Raw genomic sequence first — 15,647 nt, 5'->3', positions numbered from 1 at the left:
AAGAGACATTTGTTACATCAAACTACCTTACGACACGATTTAGCTAAGTTCACACCTTCAGAACACTCCCACAACAGCATACTACCAACAGTAGTTTGTGACGGAGAAAGTAAATGCAGGCATGTATAAAGCCACAACTGTAAAAGGAACTTCAAAACAAACAGGTGAACAAGTGAGAAAACAGAAAGAGTTAACGTTTCTCAAAGTCCCGTCAGGTGGAACAGATAGGTGGAGTTTGTCCACAACAAAAGCTGAACTATTACCTGTGCAGGCAGTTCTCTCCTTTGTTGCTCTGCTCTCACTCTCTGCCTTTCTCTGTGTCCTAAATATGATCATGCTAAAGTTCAATGCGCATAGGCAGGGACAATAGACAGGAGTGATCGTGAAATTCTCTAGGAGGGGTGTTATTAAGTAGTTTCACCTTACTCATTCCTTGTTTAGGGACAAGTAAACGCACACCTGGGTAGCAACTGGGAAACAACACTAAATGTGAGTATGATTTGTCAATTTTACATTCCAATTACAATATTGGTTTTACTTTTAAGAACTTTTCTGAGACCAAATAGTTCTTCCAAGTGTGTTAGTGGAGCTGGGTTAATTTATAACTGCAAAATGTGCTTATTAACTTTGAAAAGCAATAAGGAAAATAACAAGTTCTTGAGATTGTTCTGTTGCTGAAGTTGCTGTGTCATGTTTTGAGAGACAGATCTTGACCTTGTCTGTCTCCCATTTTGTTGTAAGAAGGAAAACTAGTTTTGTATGTTTACATTTAATGAATGTTTATAATTATGTTCTAATCACGGACAACTTGTTATGATGACAGTGTATCGACCCAATGTGCGCTGTTTTTGTTGTTGTCTGCAATCCTGATAGGATAAGACAGAAGGTCCAATCACCAACCGACCAAATATGACTATCAAGAAGACAGAGGTTCTCCGAAGGATTGTGTCCAAAGACGGCCATAACAATGTGCGCATCGACAATGTGGAGGGCATGGTCAAACTTTATCTTCACGATATCTGGACCACAGTAGTAGATATGAAATGGCGCTATAAACTCACTCTTTTTGCCTCCACCTTCGTCATGACCTGGTTCATCTTTGGCGTCATCTTCTTCTTCATTGGCATGGGCAATGGCGATTTTAACACTGAGCTGCCCTCCAATCACACTCCTTGTGTCATGAACGTGGAGACTTTGACCGGTGCCTTTCTCTTCTCCCTGGAATCTCAGACCACCATTGGCTACGGCTTCCGCTACATTTCTGAAGAGTGCCCGCTCGCCATCTTCACCCTGGTGGCACAGCTGGTCATCACTGGCCTGGCGGAGATCTTTGTGACGGGCGCCTTCCTGGCCAAGCTGGCACGGCCGAAGAAGCGGGCGGAAACCATAAAATTCAGCAAGTGGGCAGTGGTGTGCCGTCATGAGGGGAAGACATGTCTGATGGTGCGGGTGGCCAACATGAGGAAGAGCCTGCTGATTCAGTGCCAGCTAACAGGCAAACTGCTGAGCCCCAACATTACCGAAGAGGGCGAGAAGACGTTGATACACCAGACCAGCGTGGACTTCTACATGGACTCCAGCGGAGACTGCCCCTTCCTCATCCTGCCGCTCACCTTCTATCACGTGTTGGATGAGAGCAGCCCTCTGAAGGGCCTGACCGCAGAGAACCTGAAAACACGCGATTTTGAGCTGCTGGTGACCCTCAACGCAACCATGGAGTCCACGGCCGCCACATGTCAGAGCCGCACCTCGTACATTCCTCAGGAGATTCTGTGGGGTTACGAGTTCAAGCCAGTGCTTTTCAGCACACCCGGTGGACGATATGTCGCCGACTTTAACTACTTTGACAAGGTGCAGGGGAGCAGCGACCCTGCCATTATCACTTGCAACAAAACTGAGAAACTGAAGCTTGAAGAAGAGTATAAGAAAGTATAGAGAGGGGCACACTGGACTAAATTAGACTTCTGACTGTTATACAATAGCTAGTCTGTTCTCAATTAAATCTCAAAATGAATATGTGTATTTTTTTGGTTTTTGTGTTTCATCAGTTGTCGGTGTAAAATCTCTGAGTAAAAGAAGATATTCATCTGCAGAGTGAAAGTACAGTCTGGAAACCAAACAAAAGAAGGCAAAGAAGAATAAAACTAGAACTGGATTTCAGATGCTGGATTCCAATTGTAATGGAATTAATTCATAATAGTTACTGTATTACAACAAATTATCGTTATATACCCTGTATGATTACAGGAAAATAGATGTATAGTAAAGAAATTGTAACAAATCATTTGGATAGTTGCACTTATTTTATTTTACTGTAAAAGGCAGATGGGTGTGGAATGAATCATGTTTGTAAGATAATGGATCTGATATGTTTTTTTTAATAAACCACTGTCTCTAAAATGATATGTTTCATAATCTTTATGGACACAACCCACATACACAGCTTTGAAGTCACATGGCTCTCTTCCTCATCGTTGTTGTTGTGGCAACAATCGGCTGATGGGCCAGTGAGGATTATCTCACTGTTGGCACGCAGTTACTGTATCGGGTCTAAACAATGGCACCTGGCAACTTTTCTTGTCATGCAGGATAGAACACCACCTTCTCATCTGTGACCTTTCAAATATACATAAAAGGGACAGTATGTTGGTTGAAAATACTTTATTAGAAATGACACAGTAGAAAAATCTATCAAAGTATATCATTTTTATATTTCCTTTACATCATAAATCTCAGTATTTCAGTCCGGTTTAAATGCTTTTACAAGGTTTGTCAGCTTAAAGGTGTTCTACCCAACTGATCTGCCATATCTTGCCTGGCCAACACAATCAGTTGTATATAAGTATATATTGTTTATGTATGTAAACTGTATACAAAGCTTAATGCTGAAAGGCAAGAATGTTTTTGAATTTCTTATTGCCCACTTTGGTCCATTTCAATGGCTTTTTCATCTCTATTTCTAGAAAAAAACATTGTGTCTCTTTGGCTGTCTGAGATCAACTCGTAGTGTATAAATGCATAAGTTATATATTTATAATATAAAAAGAAATAAAACACTGACTTGAATACTTCAATCTAACAAACGCACAGCGTTCGCGACTCAGGAAAAAAAATAAAACATTTGCACTTTTTGTAAAATCTCTTCAGAATTGAGAGTTTCTGTGGTAAGGCACTGGTCAAAAAAACACTCAATTCCCCCTAAAAGGGTTGAGGTCATACACAACTTCATACGAATCCTGCATATTCCAGTTTTTTTCTAGTCTTCAAATTTCCCAAATACAACACTGATGGAATGTTTTCAAGGCAAACTCTAAGAATAACAGTCAAGTAATATAGCTTCCCTTTACATCCAAGAATGCCATACTGTATGCATGATAATACTGATAAGACATGGCAGTTTATATATAAAGGAATAATAATATTTTCACATATTAAGTGTCTCTAGTCAGCCATTCATTCTGATATTCACTGTCATTCAGGTACTCGTTGCCCTCACGCCTTTGATCTCATATTGTCCTGTGAGTCCCAACCATAGAGATTAAACCTGTGTATACTGTATACTGTATAGTGCCATGGCCCAAAACATGGTCATGCAACATGCCCATCTTGCACTGATTTAGCAAAGGTGGTTCCTGTACGTGCTTTGTTCACAGTTTTTCAACAGCTACCCGTCCTTTATCAATCTGTGCACGCAAAGTATCACAAACTATGATCCTTTTCTCACCTTCTCTCATCTCCCTTTATCATTACAGTCTTTGATATGTTTACTTCTTTAAATAAGGTGGTCTAATAGTTTAAACACATATGTAAAAGTAACTATTCATGCAGCTATTGTATGTTTTTATATACGTATCTCTCTTTATTTTAAAATAACTTGATTTTGTAATGTTGTCCACTTACAACTACCTTTTATGTCTACTTATCTTTACTAATCTTCCTTTCCCATACGACCCATACTTCCTATAATGCCTCTGTTCGTTTAAGCATTCTATACCACTGATTTTGATCATCGACTTATATCGTTATTTATTTACATTCTCTTATCCCTTCTCTTATTCCTTTAAAAAACCTTAGTCTTCCTCTTCAGCTCATGTCCTAGTGTTACAGCATTTACCCTACTTTCCATAATTCTTCTTTGTTGATCATTTCCCCTTTGATAAGGGCTGATTAAGCCCCATCTCTGCCTTGTTTTCATCCAGTTTATTTATTCAGGTTCACCATTAATGTGGCACCTGAATGACCTCCCTCTGGTACGTCTAATAGTAGGTTCCCAGATGGGAGGGCATGTGTGCCGCTGGGTGCCTCGTGTTGGGGTAGATACCACCTGTGGGGGAGTTCCAGTAAGGGTTGGGGGTGGCAAAGAAGCTGGAAGAGGAGACTGGGAGTGCCTGAGGATGGGGCGTGACAAAGTTGACCTTCTGCTGGTGGGCGTGGTAGGTGCTTATGTAGGACAGGTCAGAAGGGTACTTGTACATGGAAGATTCCGGGGGGTGGGGCTGCAAAGCCTGGGCAATGCCGTGGAAGTCGAACTTGTATGCGTAGCGTTTGCCGTGCACCTTGGTCATGATGTTCTTGTCGTAGTAGTAGCGCAGCGCGCGGCTCAGCTTGTCGTAGTTCATGTTGGGCTTGCTCTTGCGCTCGCCCCAGCGCCTCGCCACCTCGTCTGGGTCGGTCATCTTGAACTCCCCGTTGGTGCCCTCCCAGGTGATGCAGCTGGAATTTGCGCTGTCCGACAGAAGCTCCAGCAGGAACTGCCACAGCTGGATCTGACCAGAGCCTGGAGGAGAGACAGGAAGTCTTAACAGTCAATACTATGGACTGAGACAGAATGCCAAATACTGTACCCATTTCCTAAATGTGATGTTAATATCCACAATATATTTGTACATTTGTACAATTTATATGCACAAGGCCGGATTAACCATTAGGGCAACTGGGCACTTGCCCAGGGGCACATGACATCTAAGGGGCCCTGGACAATATCAACTAAAATGTTATATCACTTTATGAACGCAGTCCTAACTTTCCTTAATGTGAGTACTTTAGTGCAACTCGTTCGATCAAAATATTATGTTAAATCACGTCAAAAACAGTGTTTGTGTAGTCTAGTAGCCAGTGCCGCAACTCCCATAACGCGCACTACGCGCTGTGCGTAGGGCACCAACTCCTGAGGGGGCACCAAAAATTAGCCAACTGAAAAATCATCAGTTATAATACTTATAATGCCGATATTATTTTAGTATAGAAATATATGGCACGTATATTACAAAACAGGCAGAACAAGAGATATAGCCTATTTAAATGCTCAAAAAAAGTTACGATGGTGCCCCCCCCCCCCCCCCAAAAAAAGCTTCCCAAGCTCGCTGTGGGTGCCCTTCCCTATCTCAGTGGCCTGACGAACTTTGACAGCAGGCTAGGTCAACCTTTCTAAAATTGGCTTAAAAAGATAACAAGAGTCAGGGGAAGAAAAAAAGAAAGAAAGAGACTGCGAGATGGTGCCCGTGCATCACTTTCAGGTAAGCCCATGTTTAATCATTGTTAAACACGGAAAATGTGCTGCTAATTTAATGGTTAGCCTATGCATAAACCTCAAACTAGCTGACGTTATTGATAATGTTAGCACACCCAAATATGTTTTAACTTAGGTGCAAGCTAAATTGAGATGTTACTGTTAAACATTATCTATGCATTTTACAAGTAACTAACGCCAGCTAGCTGTTACTTTACATTCTATGATGCTTTTATATTCGATTTATCAAATAGTATTAAAATGAGTAAGGTGGAGAGCTCCTTGGCTAAACCAGGCTAAGAAACGCAAGGTAGCTACGTAGGGCTGAAAAATTAAGAGACAAAGACATCACCTTCTCTTGACAAGATTTTACCAATTGAAAAACGGCTTGTAAAAAGTGTATTTTACATAAAGCTCAAAAAACTATTTTGCGCTCAAAGAAAGGCCCCAAAAATTCTCTCGCGCGCGTTCGCATTACTTTTAGAAACCGTAACTAGCATCACATCAAACACAGGAGGGGGGGGGGGGGCTTGAGCCTTGTTGCCCAGGGCACAGAAAATTGTTAATCCGACCCTGTATATGCATAAATATCAAATATGTTTCTACATGTGACATCCTAGAGATAGACAGTCAAAATAGTGAGATAACAAAATCTGGAATTAATTGTTTATATTAATTGATGAGAACATTGATTTGGAGTTCCCCTTTAGCAATTTTTGACTGCCTTTGACTGTCAACACATCAACTCACCTGGGTTAGCCAGCCTGCTACTTGTTGGTCCCAGAATCTGATAGGGATCTGAGAGATGGAAAAGCATGCATTACAAAATAAGGAAGGTTTTCCTCAACTTCTTCAACAGCCCTTTGTTTTGTTTTTGATCATTTTTTTTTTTTTTACAAAAAAAGCATCTTACCAAGCTGTGGCCTCTGTTCCTCTGTTTTGGTCACAATGGCAGGGGATGGCTGGGAACCTTGAAGGATAAAGTTCCCAAAATATTAACAGTGTTTCCTTGAGGGCAAGTTTCCATGTGTATAGAGCACTGAAATTCCTTCTTATCTTGGGGTATACAATTTCCTGTTCGTTGATTCCTCCCTCAAGGTTTTGTTTACATTCAAGTGTGTCGGTTTTTCAGAACCTCACTAATGCACCCACTTTTTTGCATTTGGAAACATTTCCTTCACATTTAATTGCATATATATACATTATAGAATATATATTGCAGTATATATGCTATAACTATTGATGTTTAAATGAATATCTAAATATAAACCTTTGGTAGAAGGCACAGCTTGTGGAGGCCATCCAGACCTTCTGGCTGCTTCGTATGACAAGTCTGTAAAGTTACAAACACAGTTAATGTTCATTCATGATGACTTGCAACCTGTTGCCTGCCTTGCAGTTACCCACCATGCCCCCTAGAGGGCGGTATAAAAACACAGAGGGAGGAGAGCAACTGTGGTTTAACACATTGGTCTTAGGCAAGGGTGCTGGATTGCCAAAGACCTCCCACTCTACACGCAACTTCAACACAGAAAACTGACAACAGGAGCTTTATTGTAATGTGGAGTCTGACGTTGAGATTCAAACAAGAGATGGTATCTCTAGATCACTTGTAGACATATATAGACAATTATGTACAAGTGCACAAAACGTATATTCCTAGATATATATCCATATTTACACTTAATATATGATATGTTTAAATAAGTAACAAAACACCATATTTGTCCTGTATTTTTCATTTTGTTTAACCTGAATATCATAACCTGCCCCTATAGGTCTACACTACAAGTATATGTGTAATTGTAACAGTGTGTAACGTTAGTTTGAAAGACCCACCTGCCCTGACAGGCACTCTGGGGGAGTCAGTGGGATAAACTGGAGCGTTGGGGAAGATGAAACTCGCCCCTCCTAACGAGAGTGAATGACGGTGTTATTAATGAATCATTTCAATTATGATGAAACTTTCATGACACATCTCATGATACACTGCTCCAATGCTGACATTTTAATTGTATGGGCGAATAGTATATCTGCGGGGTTGGGGCTAACATTACATAATATCACAGTGTGAGGTGCACAGGCAATTACAGCATTATGGATCAATGTTATACCGAAGCGCATGCATTTATCTCTGTCTCTAAAAGACCACTCTGTGGTCCCATCACACCAGCGTACACTGTGGATGCCACCTCCCGCTAGTGTGTCATCAAATATGGATACACATCACAAAAGACAACAGACCCAGGGAGAGTCGTAAAGGCTCACACTAATTACGTAGCATAGCAACAACTTTGATCACAAAGTTGTTTTCAACAGAAAAGCAGTATGCTGCATGTATACAGTATGAAGAATGAACTGTATAGATGGCCAGTATGTGTCCTACAGTGGATGCCACGGTAAGGCTTGTGGTGGCGGAGGCCAAGCCAGATGTAGGGAAGGAGTGGAGGAGGAGGAGAAGGTGGAGGAAGGGGGGGTCTCCTTACCTGTGTTGCGAGCATGCATTAACCGCGGCGAGTTTTGTAAGGCTTTGTCAACATCATCGGAAGTCAAGTGAGGAAGTGGAGCTGAGAAATAAAACATTCTTTTTTTTGAAAAAAGAAGAGACCAACTCCCCCAAAATAAATAAATAAAAACATCCTTTGATGTGTGGAAAGAGGAGCGACGGGCATTATGAGTGGGAACGGCTCTTACTGTGAGAACCCAGGAGAGGGATGCACTATGGAGAAGCTGTCCTGAAAGCATCAATGTCAAACAGGCTAGCAACAAGGAAACTGACTGGAATAGCGAGTGGATGAGAAGTGAGATAAGGGAAAGAGAGGAATATGGCATTGGAGACAAAAGCTGAATGAAAGATTTTTTTTTAAAGCTAAAATATGTAGTGATGGGAAGAGAGGGGGGTTGCTAGAGAGAGAGAAAGAAAGAGAGAAAGAAAAAAGAGAGAGAGAGGGAGAAACTTTTGTGTGAGTGTTGCACACGGCGCCAGACCGGGAGGAACAGACAATTGCACAGAAGGCCAGCCAAAATAAATAGTTAGTCACTCGTGCCCACATAAGTCAGTGAGAATCCATTGCTTTTCACAATTTTTCCTTCTCCAGGATGAATTCGGCAAACGTGTGTACATCATATGTACATATTTTGATGTACATCAGGAGAAAAAGCAGGAGCTGCTGCCAAGAACAAAGGAGAAGAGAGGAAGGGACGGGGTAAAAGGAAAGCTTGTAAGGGCATTCTTCCCTTTACCCCTCATCCCTGGTGTCTTTTCCATTTGAGAGGAGCTTAAAGCCAAAGAAAGTCCTTTCCTTCTAAGGCTGTGATTTGTTTTAATGTTTTTTACTTTTGTGCATTTCTGTTAACTCCTGTAAAATCACTTATGGTTTCTAATATGTATTTTAAACAACAAAATGTCACCATTTAAGTGTCCTAGTAAATATACAGGCAATTCATTTTATTGCAATTCACAGTACTGATCATATCAGATGTAAATATAGTGACAGAAGAGAATTCAGAAGACAATTTTACTCCACAGTACATCTGCCTATAGTCCAGTTAATGGCTGTCTGTCCGTCTGGTTTTCTGGTTCTAAGTTTGCCTGTCTCCCTGTCGAACTGCCTCCCTGTCTCCCTGTTGACTTGCCTGAAGACCTACCTCCCTGCCTGTCTGTTGACCTGCCTGAAAACCTACCTACCTCCCTGCCTGTCTCTGCGCATGCCTGCTTGCTGCTTCTCTTTCTTTCTCTGCCTGCCAGCAATACCCATCACTCACCTCTCCAGCACATCTGGAGTGGCGTGATCGCTACCAAAACCAACATTGATATAAAACAAACATGAGGAGTCATTATAGGGGAAGGAAGGGTTTGTTGGAGGCCTCGTCTCAGTGAGAGCAAGTGGATCTTGGACTCCTCTGTATTGGAAGACAATACAAAGAATATATCAGAGATTATCAAAATCCTCTCCAAAATCTGGTCTGACAGCCATTTTCTGATTATAAATAGATTAGTGTTTCTATACCCATCTGCCAATATGTGATGTGATTCTTAGGGGTCCACCATTGCGTGATTAGTGTTTTGACATAAACTTGAGCCTGATCTGATCCTCTATGCAGCATGAGTGTGTGTTTGTGCAAAGAGCTACATAGGATTGGCCAAGGAGAGCAAGCAAGAAGCATAGAGTTGTACAGCCAAAGCAGCAGGCAGGCAGTGGGAGGTGACGTCAGGGACCCTTCATTCTGCAGCACCGCAGTGTGCTGTAAGTCGTCCCCCCCCCCCCCCCCCCCCCCCCCAAAAAAAGTCAGTGAGAGCTTGATGTGATGCAGAGACTGTGAACAGGACTGCACAGGCTTGCTACTGGAAGGCTGTAGAATCGAACCTTTACTCTTATTTTGAGAAGCTACAGAAACAGTACAATAAGTTACCTTGGGGCAAGGCGAGGCAACTCCGGTGCAGTTAAGAAACCCTGTGTATTGGCCTCGGTCAAAGCCAGCACCTAATTCAAATACTATTCTTCAGCACAGAATTGAAGGTAAAATATTTGAATATCACCAGCTTTTTTGTTCATTTAAAAATAATATGTATAAAAAAATATAAAATAATAACTAGTCACAGCCTTCTAGTATGCCATTGTGCCCCCTTCCTCCTCAAATACCCATAATTCCACAGGCCAGTGGAGGTTGAGGTGGAGGCACAGGTAAGGAGAGGAAGAGCAGGGAGGGGACAGAGAGCGGACGGAGAGGACAGGCGGGAGGTGGGGGGAGGGGTGCGGGAGTGGAGGAACTCACTCTCTCTGAGGTAGTGCAGGTGGGATAGCAGGATGTCAGCGTTGTAGCTGAGCGTGAGCCTCTGGAAGTCCTCCTTGCTCATCTTGCAGAGCTCCTTGCCATCCACGTTGTGGAAGAGAGCCGTGTCCACATCCAGCAGGCCATACTCCTTCACAGCCCACTCAAGCCACTGGCGCACGTGCTCCGTGGACCACAGAGTAGGGTCTGGGGGGGGGGGGAGGTATGTGAATGTGTGTCTTCGAATAATGTCAGGAATGCCCCCAATCTCGCTATATTGGAGGCGAATGATGGTAAAGACTAAAGGGAAGGTTAATAGTCGCACTCAAAAGGCATGATCAGAAACTTGTCAAAGGTGGTCATTATCACCCCTACAGAAATGTGTGGGCAGGATTCTCTGACTTGGCTGAAATGGTGTTCTGAGTGCATTACTTTAATATCTCCCTAAGATCAGACAATTGCTGTCTCACCAAGTCTCCCACACATAAGAACCCACAAGATTGCCCCTCCCCCCTCACCTCGCTCACACACTTACTGTAACAACCTTAGCAGGATCCAAATATGGCTGACGATCACAAAAACAAACCACAATCATCTTCCCCCTCCCCTCGTCTTCCCCAAAACCCCCTGCCATATTTAGCAGCAGCAGTGTGTGACTGTTGTAAATGGAGCTGTTTTTTGCAGGGGCTGGAGGAGACTACAAGCCCCTGGTGATTCCCCATGGCTGATGGCATCTGGCCAGGCACAACTGGAGCACTTTCACAGGCTAAGAGACTCGAGGGTACCGCTAACTGGGAGAGTTGTTTGGCTACACGGGGGCACGAGCGAGGGATAGCAGGGATAGTGCAGAAGGTGGACCACTGCTGTTCCATGTCTCCTCAGATCATGATGCAATATCAGAGGACTTAACCGGCCAAACAATGTTCTAGATGTTGCTTTAGGTAGTGATTGTGTCTTAATGCGGACAGGATTTAGAAAGGAAAGAAACAATAAAGGTCTAGGATCAGACCAGAAATATGCTTCAACGATGCTCTTGTTGATAAGAGTTTGATAAGGTGAAGTTCATTTCGATAAGAAAAAAACTGAGCAAGTAGACCATGTTCAATATGTTTCCCTCATTCCAATTTCTTCTCACATTTTGAGGCAGGGGGATTTTATTTATTTGGTGAAACAAGAGTCCCAGACGGTACTGTAACTTTGGGACAGTATGTAGGGTGGGTTGTATAAGGGTGACTTTAAAAGCAGGACATTCATCAGTGAGACAGGGAATAAGTGATCCCGCACGTTATGGAAAAGCCAGCCTTATATGTGGGCAGCTGGGCAGATATGCGACTACATGCCAAATCACTAAATTGAAATACCACTCTCCCTGAAAACTAACATATCAGGAATGTCTTGTGCATTTCCCGTACGTCGAGCAAAGATACAATTTGACGGCGACCTCCCATTCCATTCTGTGGAGCAGCATGCGTCTATTGTCCTTCCCTAAGTGAACAGCAAAAACAGGATGTTCTTAACATGCCTCGTCATTGTCCTTGTCAGCTTCAGTTGAATAGGAAGTTGCGCTACGCCAGAGAAACAGCAGCTGAAGCCCAGTGTCGTTGAGAGTGGACACTGTAAATATGCTACATAGTCGATGCTACCAGTCACTGTGGGAAAATTCCCCCCAAAAAATAGGTGACTACTCAGCATTATTTTTCCATCTTGAGGTGGAGTCAAGGATCAAGATGGGACAAAAATGATTCTACTCAACCTCAAGTATCAACCTCAATAATAATGTATAATACTGTAAGTATATTAGTCTTGTAATAATAAAAACAATATATTAAACTGTAATACAAACTATTCAAATCTATTTACTTTGAAAAACAATGAGAGAACAAGGCTTTCTTATTGGCTGACTAACTTAGGCCGCCATTGTTTTCTTCCCAAATAAGGCGCCAGAATGTAGGTGTGTTTATCTAAACGGGAACTGATAAGAATACCTTTCTCCCTTTGGCAGACAAATTCTTTCTCCCCCCTGCTCCTTCTCTCCTAGGAAATTGTCTAGACTAGGAACAGCGCACTCGGCAACTAACGCTGGGGGCTTCTGTTCTGCAGATTAGAGGAAGTCGTCCCTCCTCTTGACATATGAGAGTGGAGAAACACTCTTCTTATCAGAATGCGACTCACATACTGGACCGAACTAGACGAGGCTACAACAGAGTAGAATAGATCAAAATGTCTTGCCTATTAGGGAGGGAGGGTATATTACACTTGTATTGTACCTGTATTACACATCTTGTCACATCTAAATTACTGCAAAACTCTGTAACGATGCTTTCCCTTCGTGACATGGTTGCTGTAAGTGTGGTGTTACCTGCGGGAACAATGACCCTACGCTCGTTGGTGGTCATGTTTGGAGGAGCAATGTGTTTGTCCTCCATGTAGCTGCTGTAGCTCACAGGGGTTGTGCTCTCTGCCCCACCTCCTCCACTGGCCAGCTTTACCACCTTCCCCCCTCCGCAGCTGTCCGGAGAGGTCCTGTCACACACATACACAAACACACATTCAAAAAGTGTTAGAATCAATCTATAGGTCAATTATATATCTTAGTGATGCAACGAAACAAGTTCAATAGATCACAATGAGATCATCAGTTCATTAAACACTACAAAATGATACACTTTGGAGAGTTCTGCAACAGATAACTTTGAGTTGGTTTGCAGAATTCAATGATAGGCTGACCCACGGTCACAGGCTGGGTTTGAATTACTAATTAAGACTTGGAAAAAAAACAGGTAAAAACAACAGGTCGGGGGGTTCGGAAAATTTATAAATTGTTACCTGTAATGTTGATAGTGTCTTTTGTTCTGGTACAGCATTGTGTTTGAGCGTAAATTATGATCTGCTGTTGTGTGTGTGGGTCTGACTTGCTGCCAGTTTTGCTTTACGATACTTTGTTGGTGACCCCTGACTACAACAGTTGTTGTGTGGTACGTTCCCCATTAGCTTGTGGAATGGATTGGATTTATTATCACCAACAGACTGCAGACAATACGTTAAACCAGCAAGATACTGTAGGGATTGGAAGACTTCAGTTCACTGAAGCACGCCCCTGCGCTGTACGAGGTATCCTTTACACCCTGGAGAAAAAGTTGACCCCCCTATTGTCATTGTAAAAATTGCACCTTGGTCACAGGGGCCTTTCAGAAAAACATGCTTCATTACATCCCTGGTTGGAAGGTTAACCTCTCAACATGGACTTATCACCTGAAAGGCCGACCCCAATAATCTCTCATAATCCTAGCATGTGTCTCCAGTTGCTTAGACCATGTAATCAGAATTCTGAGCCCCCTCTCACCAAAGCCCCCGAAACAAAGTCGTCTCGGATTGTTCTTCTCTTATCATCCAGACCTCTCATTATTTAGTATATCCCAGCTGCGGCTGAAACCACTGCCCCGCAGCTTTACTCAAGCCACATAGAAAGTGCAGATTTTTGCCAAAATCAAAAGGAGGAAGTGGAGGAGGACCTGTAAGCCCCCAGGCTCCTGTTTGGATGGCTAGAACTTCCCTGAGGGTTGCAGTCACCAGATTGGATGGATTACAGCTGGAATGTCACATGAATTCATATCAACCTGCCGCAGCCATTATAAGAACAATTTAGAGACTGTTTAATGTGATCAAAGTTTGTCATGTGTCAACCAACTGTTGGCCTCAACCGGCCCTACATAGAGAGAGGCATTACCATGGTTACAAGCTGGACAGCCATGTGACTTGAGGACAAGCTTCAGACTTCAAAAATATACTTAAAAGAAATTTTATTCTTGGGCCAATTTTGATTATTAAAAATGTTGTTTGTGTTTGAATAGTACACTTGAGGTAATGAGGGACAACACAGACCCAAAGCTGGGCAATAATAACAAAATGTTAGTGGTCGCCTTGTTTTCTACAGCAGAATTTAGAAAACCAGCAGGATATGGTTTCCAGATTGGAATGTTAAAATGAAACCTTGATACCTTATTTGTTGGAAAGAAATTATCACATTGCTACAGTATGGACTACCTTGTTTTTTTCAACTTGGCTGAAATGGGAACTCCCAAAGTGTGTCTCCCTTACACGTCTGTAACTGTTAGCAACTGGGCCTCAGAAACAGCGGACACCCATCACTGGGGATCAGGTTGTCAAAATAAACCTAATCACCTGAAAGCCAACCTGAGGAAATGTTTGGTTGTTCAAAATTGACTTTTTGCTGAATGTTGAGCAGTGACATTCTCTCTCCTTATCAAATGAGACTTATGTGATTAACGATTCCATCCGTAATCAATTAGGGTATTAGAACAGTGTGTTAAGGTTGAGTTAAGGGTCAGAGATGACATACATGTTAAAGATCCCACGGAATGCTCCAACGTTTGACAATTTGAGCTAGAATTGAAGTGCAATCAAACTATTGTGCATGAGAGTAAAGTTTCAAGCTATTGCAAAAGAAACCTTGATGCCAAACTAGGCCAAAACATGAAATATGTACAGGAAGAAGAAGGTTGTACTCTTTATTACTTTTAAGTTAAGCCCCATCACTTATCTTTTGGCCATATTGAAAACCAACCTTTTTCAGGTTAAAATGAATATAAAAATGATATAAAATTACTGGAGGTCACGGCCCGATGAAGCCAACAGGACCACATCATCCGCAAAAAGCAGCGACCCGATCCTGAGGTCACCAAACCGGACCCCCTCAACGCCCTGGCTGCGCCTAGAAATTCTGTCCATATAAGTTATGAACAGAATCGGTGACAAAGGGCAGCCCTGGCGGAGTCCAACCCTCACCGGGAACAAGTTTGACTTACTACCGGCAATGCGGACCAAACTCTGGCACCGGTCGTACAGGGACCGAACAGCCCCGATCAGGGAGTCCGGTACCCCGTACTCCCGGAGCACCCCCCACATGAGCCCCCGAGGGACACGGTCGAACGCCTTTTCCAAATCCACAAAGCATGTGTACACTGGTTGGGCGAACTCCCATGCACCCTCCAGAACCCTGCCGAGGGTATAGAGCTGGTCCACAGTTCCACGGCCAGGACGAAAACCACATTGCTCCTCCTGAATCCGAGGTCCGACAATCCGACGGACCCTCCTCTCTAGTACCCCTGAATAGACTTTCCCAGGGAGGCTGAGGAGTGTGATCCCCTTCCAGCTCTCACTGGAGCGGTTCGCAACCGAATGCGAAGCGGCTGGGATGGGAATCAGCACCTCCAAATCTGAGGCCATGGTTATCGACCGGAAAAAGGTGGAGTGCAATCTCCGGGTCGGGGAGGAGATCTTGTCCCAAGCGTAGGAGTTAAGTATCTCGGGGTCTTGTTCATGAGTGAGGGAAGGATGGAGCGCG

General features: G+C 43.1%; 2 protein-coding genes across 2 annotated transcripts in view; one reads left to right on the top strand and one right to left on the bottom strand.

Moving 5' to 3' along the window:
- Positions 1-308: 308 nt before the first annotated feature.
- kcnj15 (potassium inwardly rectifying channel subfamily J member 15) lies at positions 309-2,394 on the top strand. The gene is made up of 2 exons (XM_067257780.1): positions 309-489; positions 874-2,394. The coding sequence occupies exon 2, from the start codon at positions 910-912 to the stop codon at positions 1,933-1,935; it is 1,026 nt and encodes a 341-aa protein (XP_067113881.1). The 5' UTR covers positions 309-489; positions 874-909; the 3' UTR covers positions 1,936-2,394.
- A 143-nt stretch (positions 2,395-2,537) lies between these two features.
- The window catches only part of erg (ETS transcription factor ERG), a 33,842-nt gene continuing 20,732 nt past the window's right edge, over positions 2,538-15,647 (bottom strand). Inside the window, exons 3-10 of the mRNA XM_067257778.1 lie at positions 12,642-12,805; positions 10,286-10,489; positions 7,996-8,076; positions 7,349-7,420; positions 6,780-6,842; positions 6,423-6,479; positions 6,260-6,307; positions 2,538-4,777 (exon numbers count right to left, since the gene is read on the bottom strand). Of these exons, the coding sequence (XP_067113879.1) occupies positions 4,257-4,777; positions 6,260-6,307; positions 6,423-6,479; positions 6,780-6,842; positions 7,349-7,420; positions 7,996-8,076; positions 10,286-10,489; positions 12,642-12,805 (1,210 nt within the window). The 3' untranslated portion in view covers positions 2,538-4,256. The remainder of the gene's footprint in view (positions 4,778-6,259; positions 6,308-6,422; positions 6,480-6,779; positions 6,843-7,348; positions 7,421-7,995; positions 8,077-10,285; positions 10,490-12,641; positions 12,806-15,647) is intronic.

The sequence above is a fragment of the Osmerus mordax genome, chromosome 19 (assembly GCF_038355195.1).
Source record: "Osmerus mordax isolate fOsmMor3 chromosome 19, fOsmMor3.pri, whole genome shotgun sequence".
In the NCBI taxonomy this organism is placed as follows: domain Eukaryota; kingdom Metazoa; phylum Chordata; class Actinopteri; order Osmeriformes; family Osmeridae; genus Osmerus; species Osmerus mordax.
Note: the sequence above shows the minus strand (reverse complement) of the source record. Positions and strands in the feature narration are given on the sequence as shown.

Coding starts and splice junctions, on each gene's coding strand:
- kcnj15 (XM_067257780.1), top strand. CDS start 910: ATGACTATCAAGAAGACAGAGGTTCTCCGAAGGATTGTGTCCAAAGAC.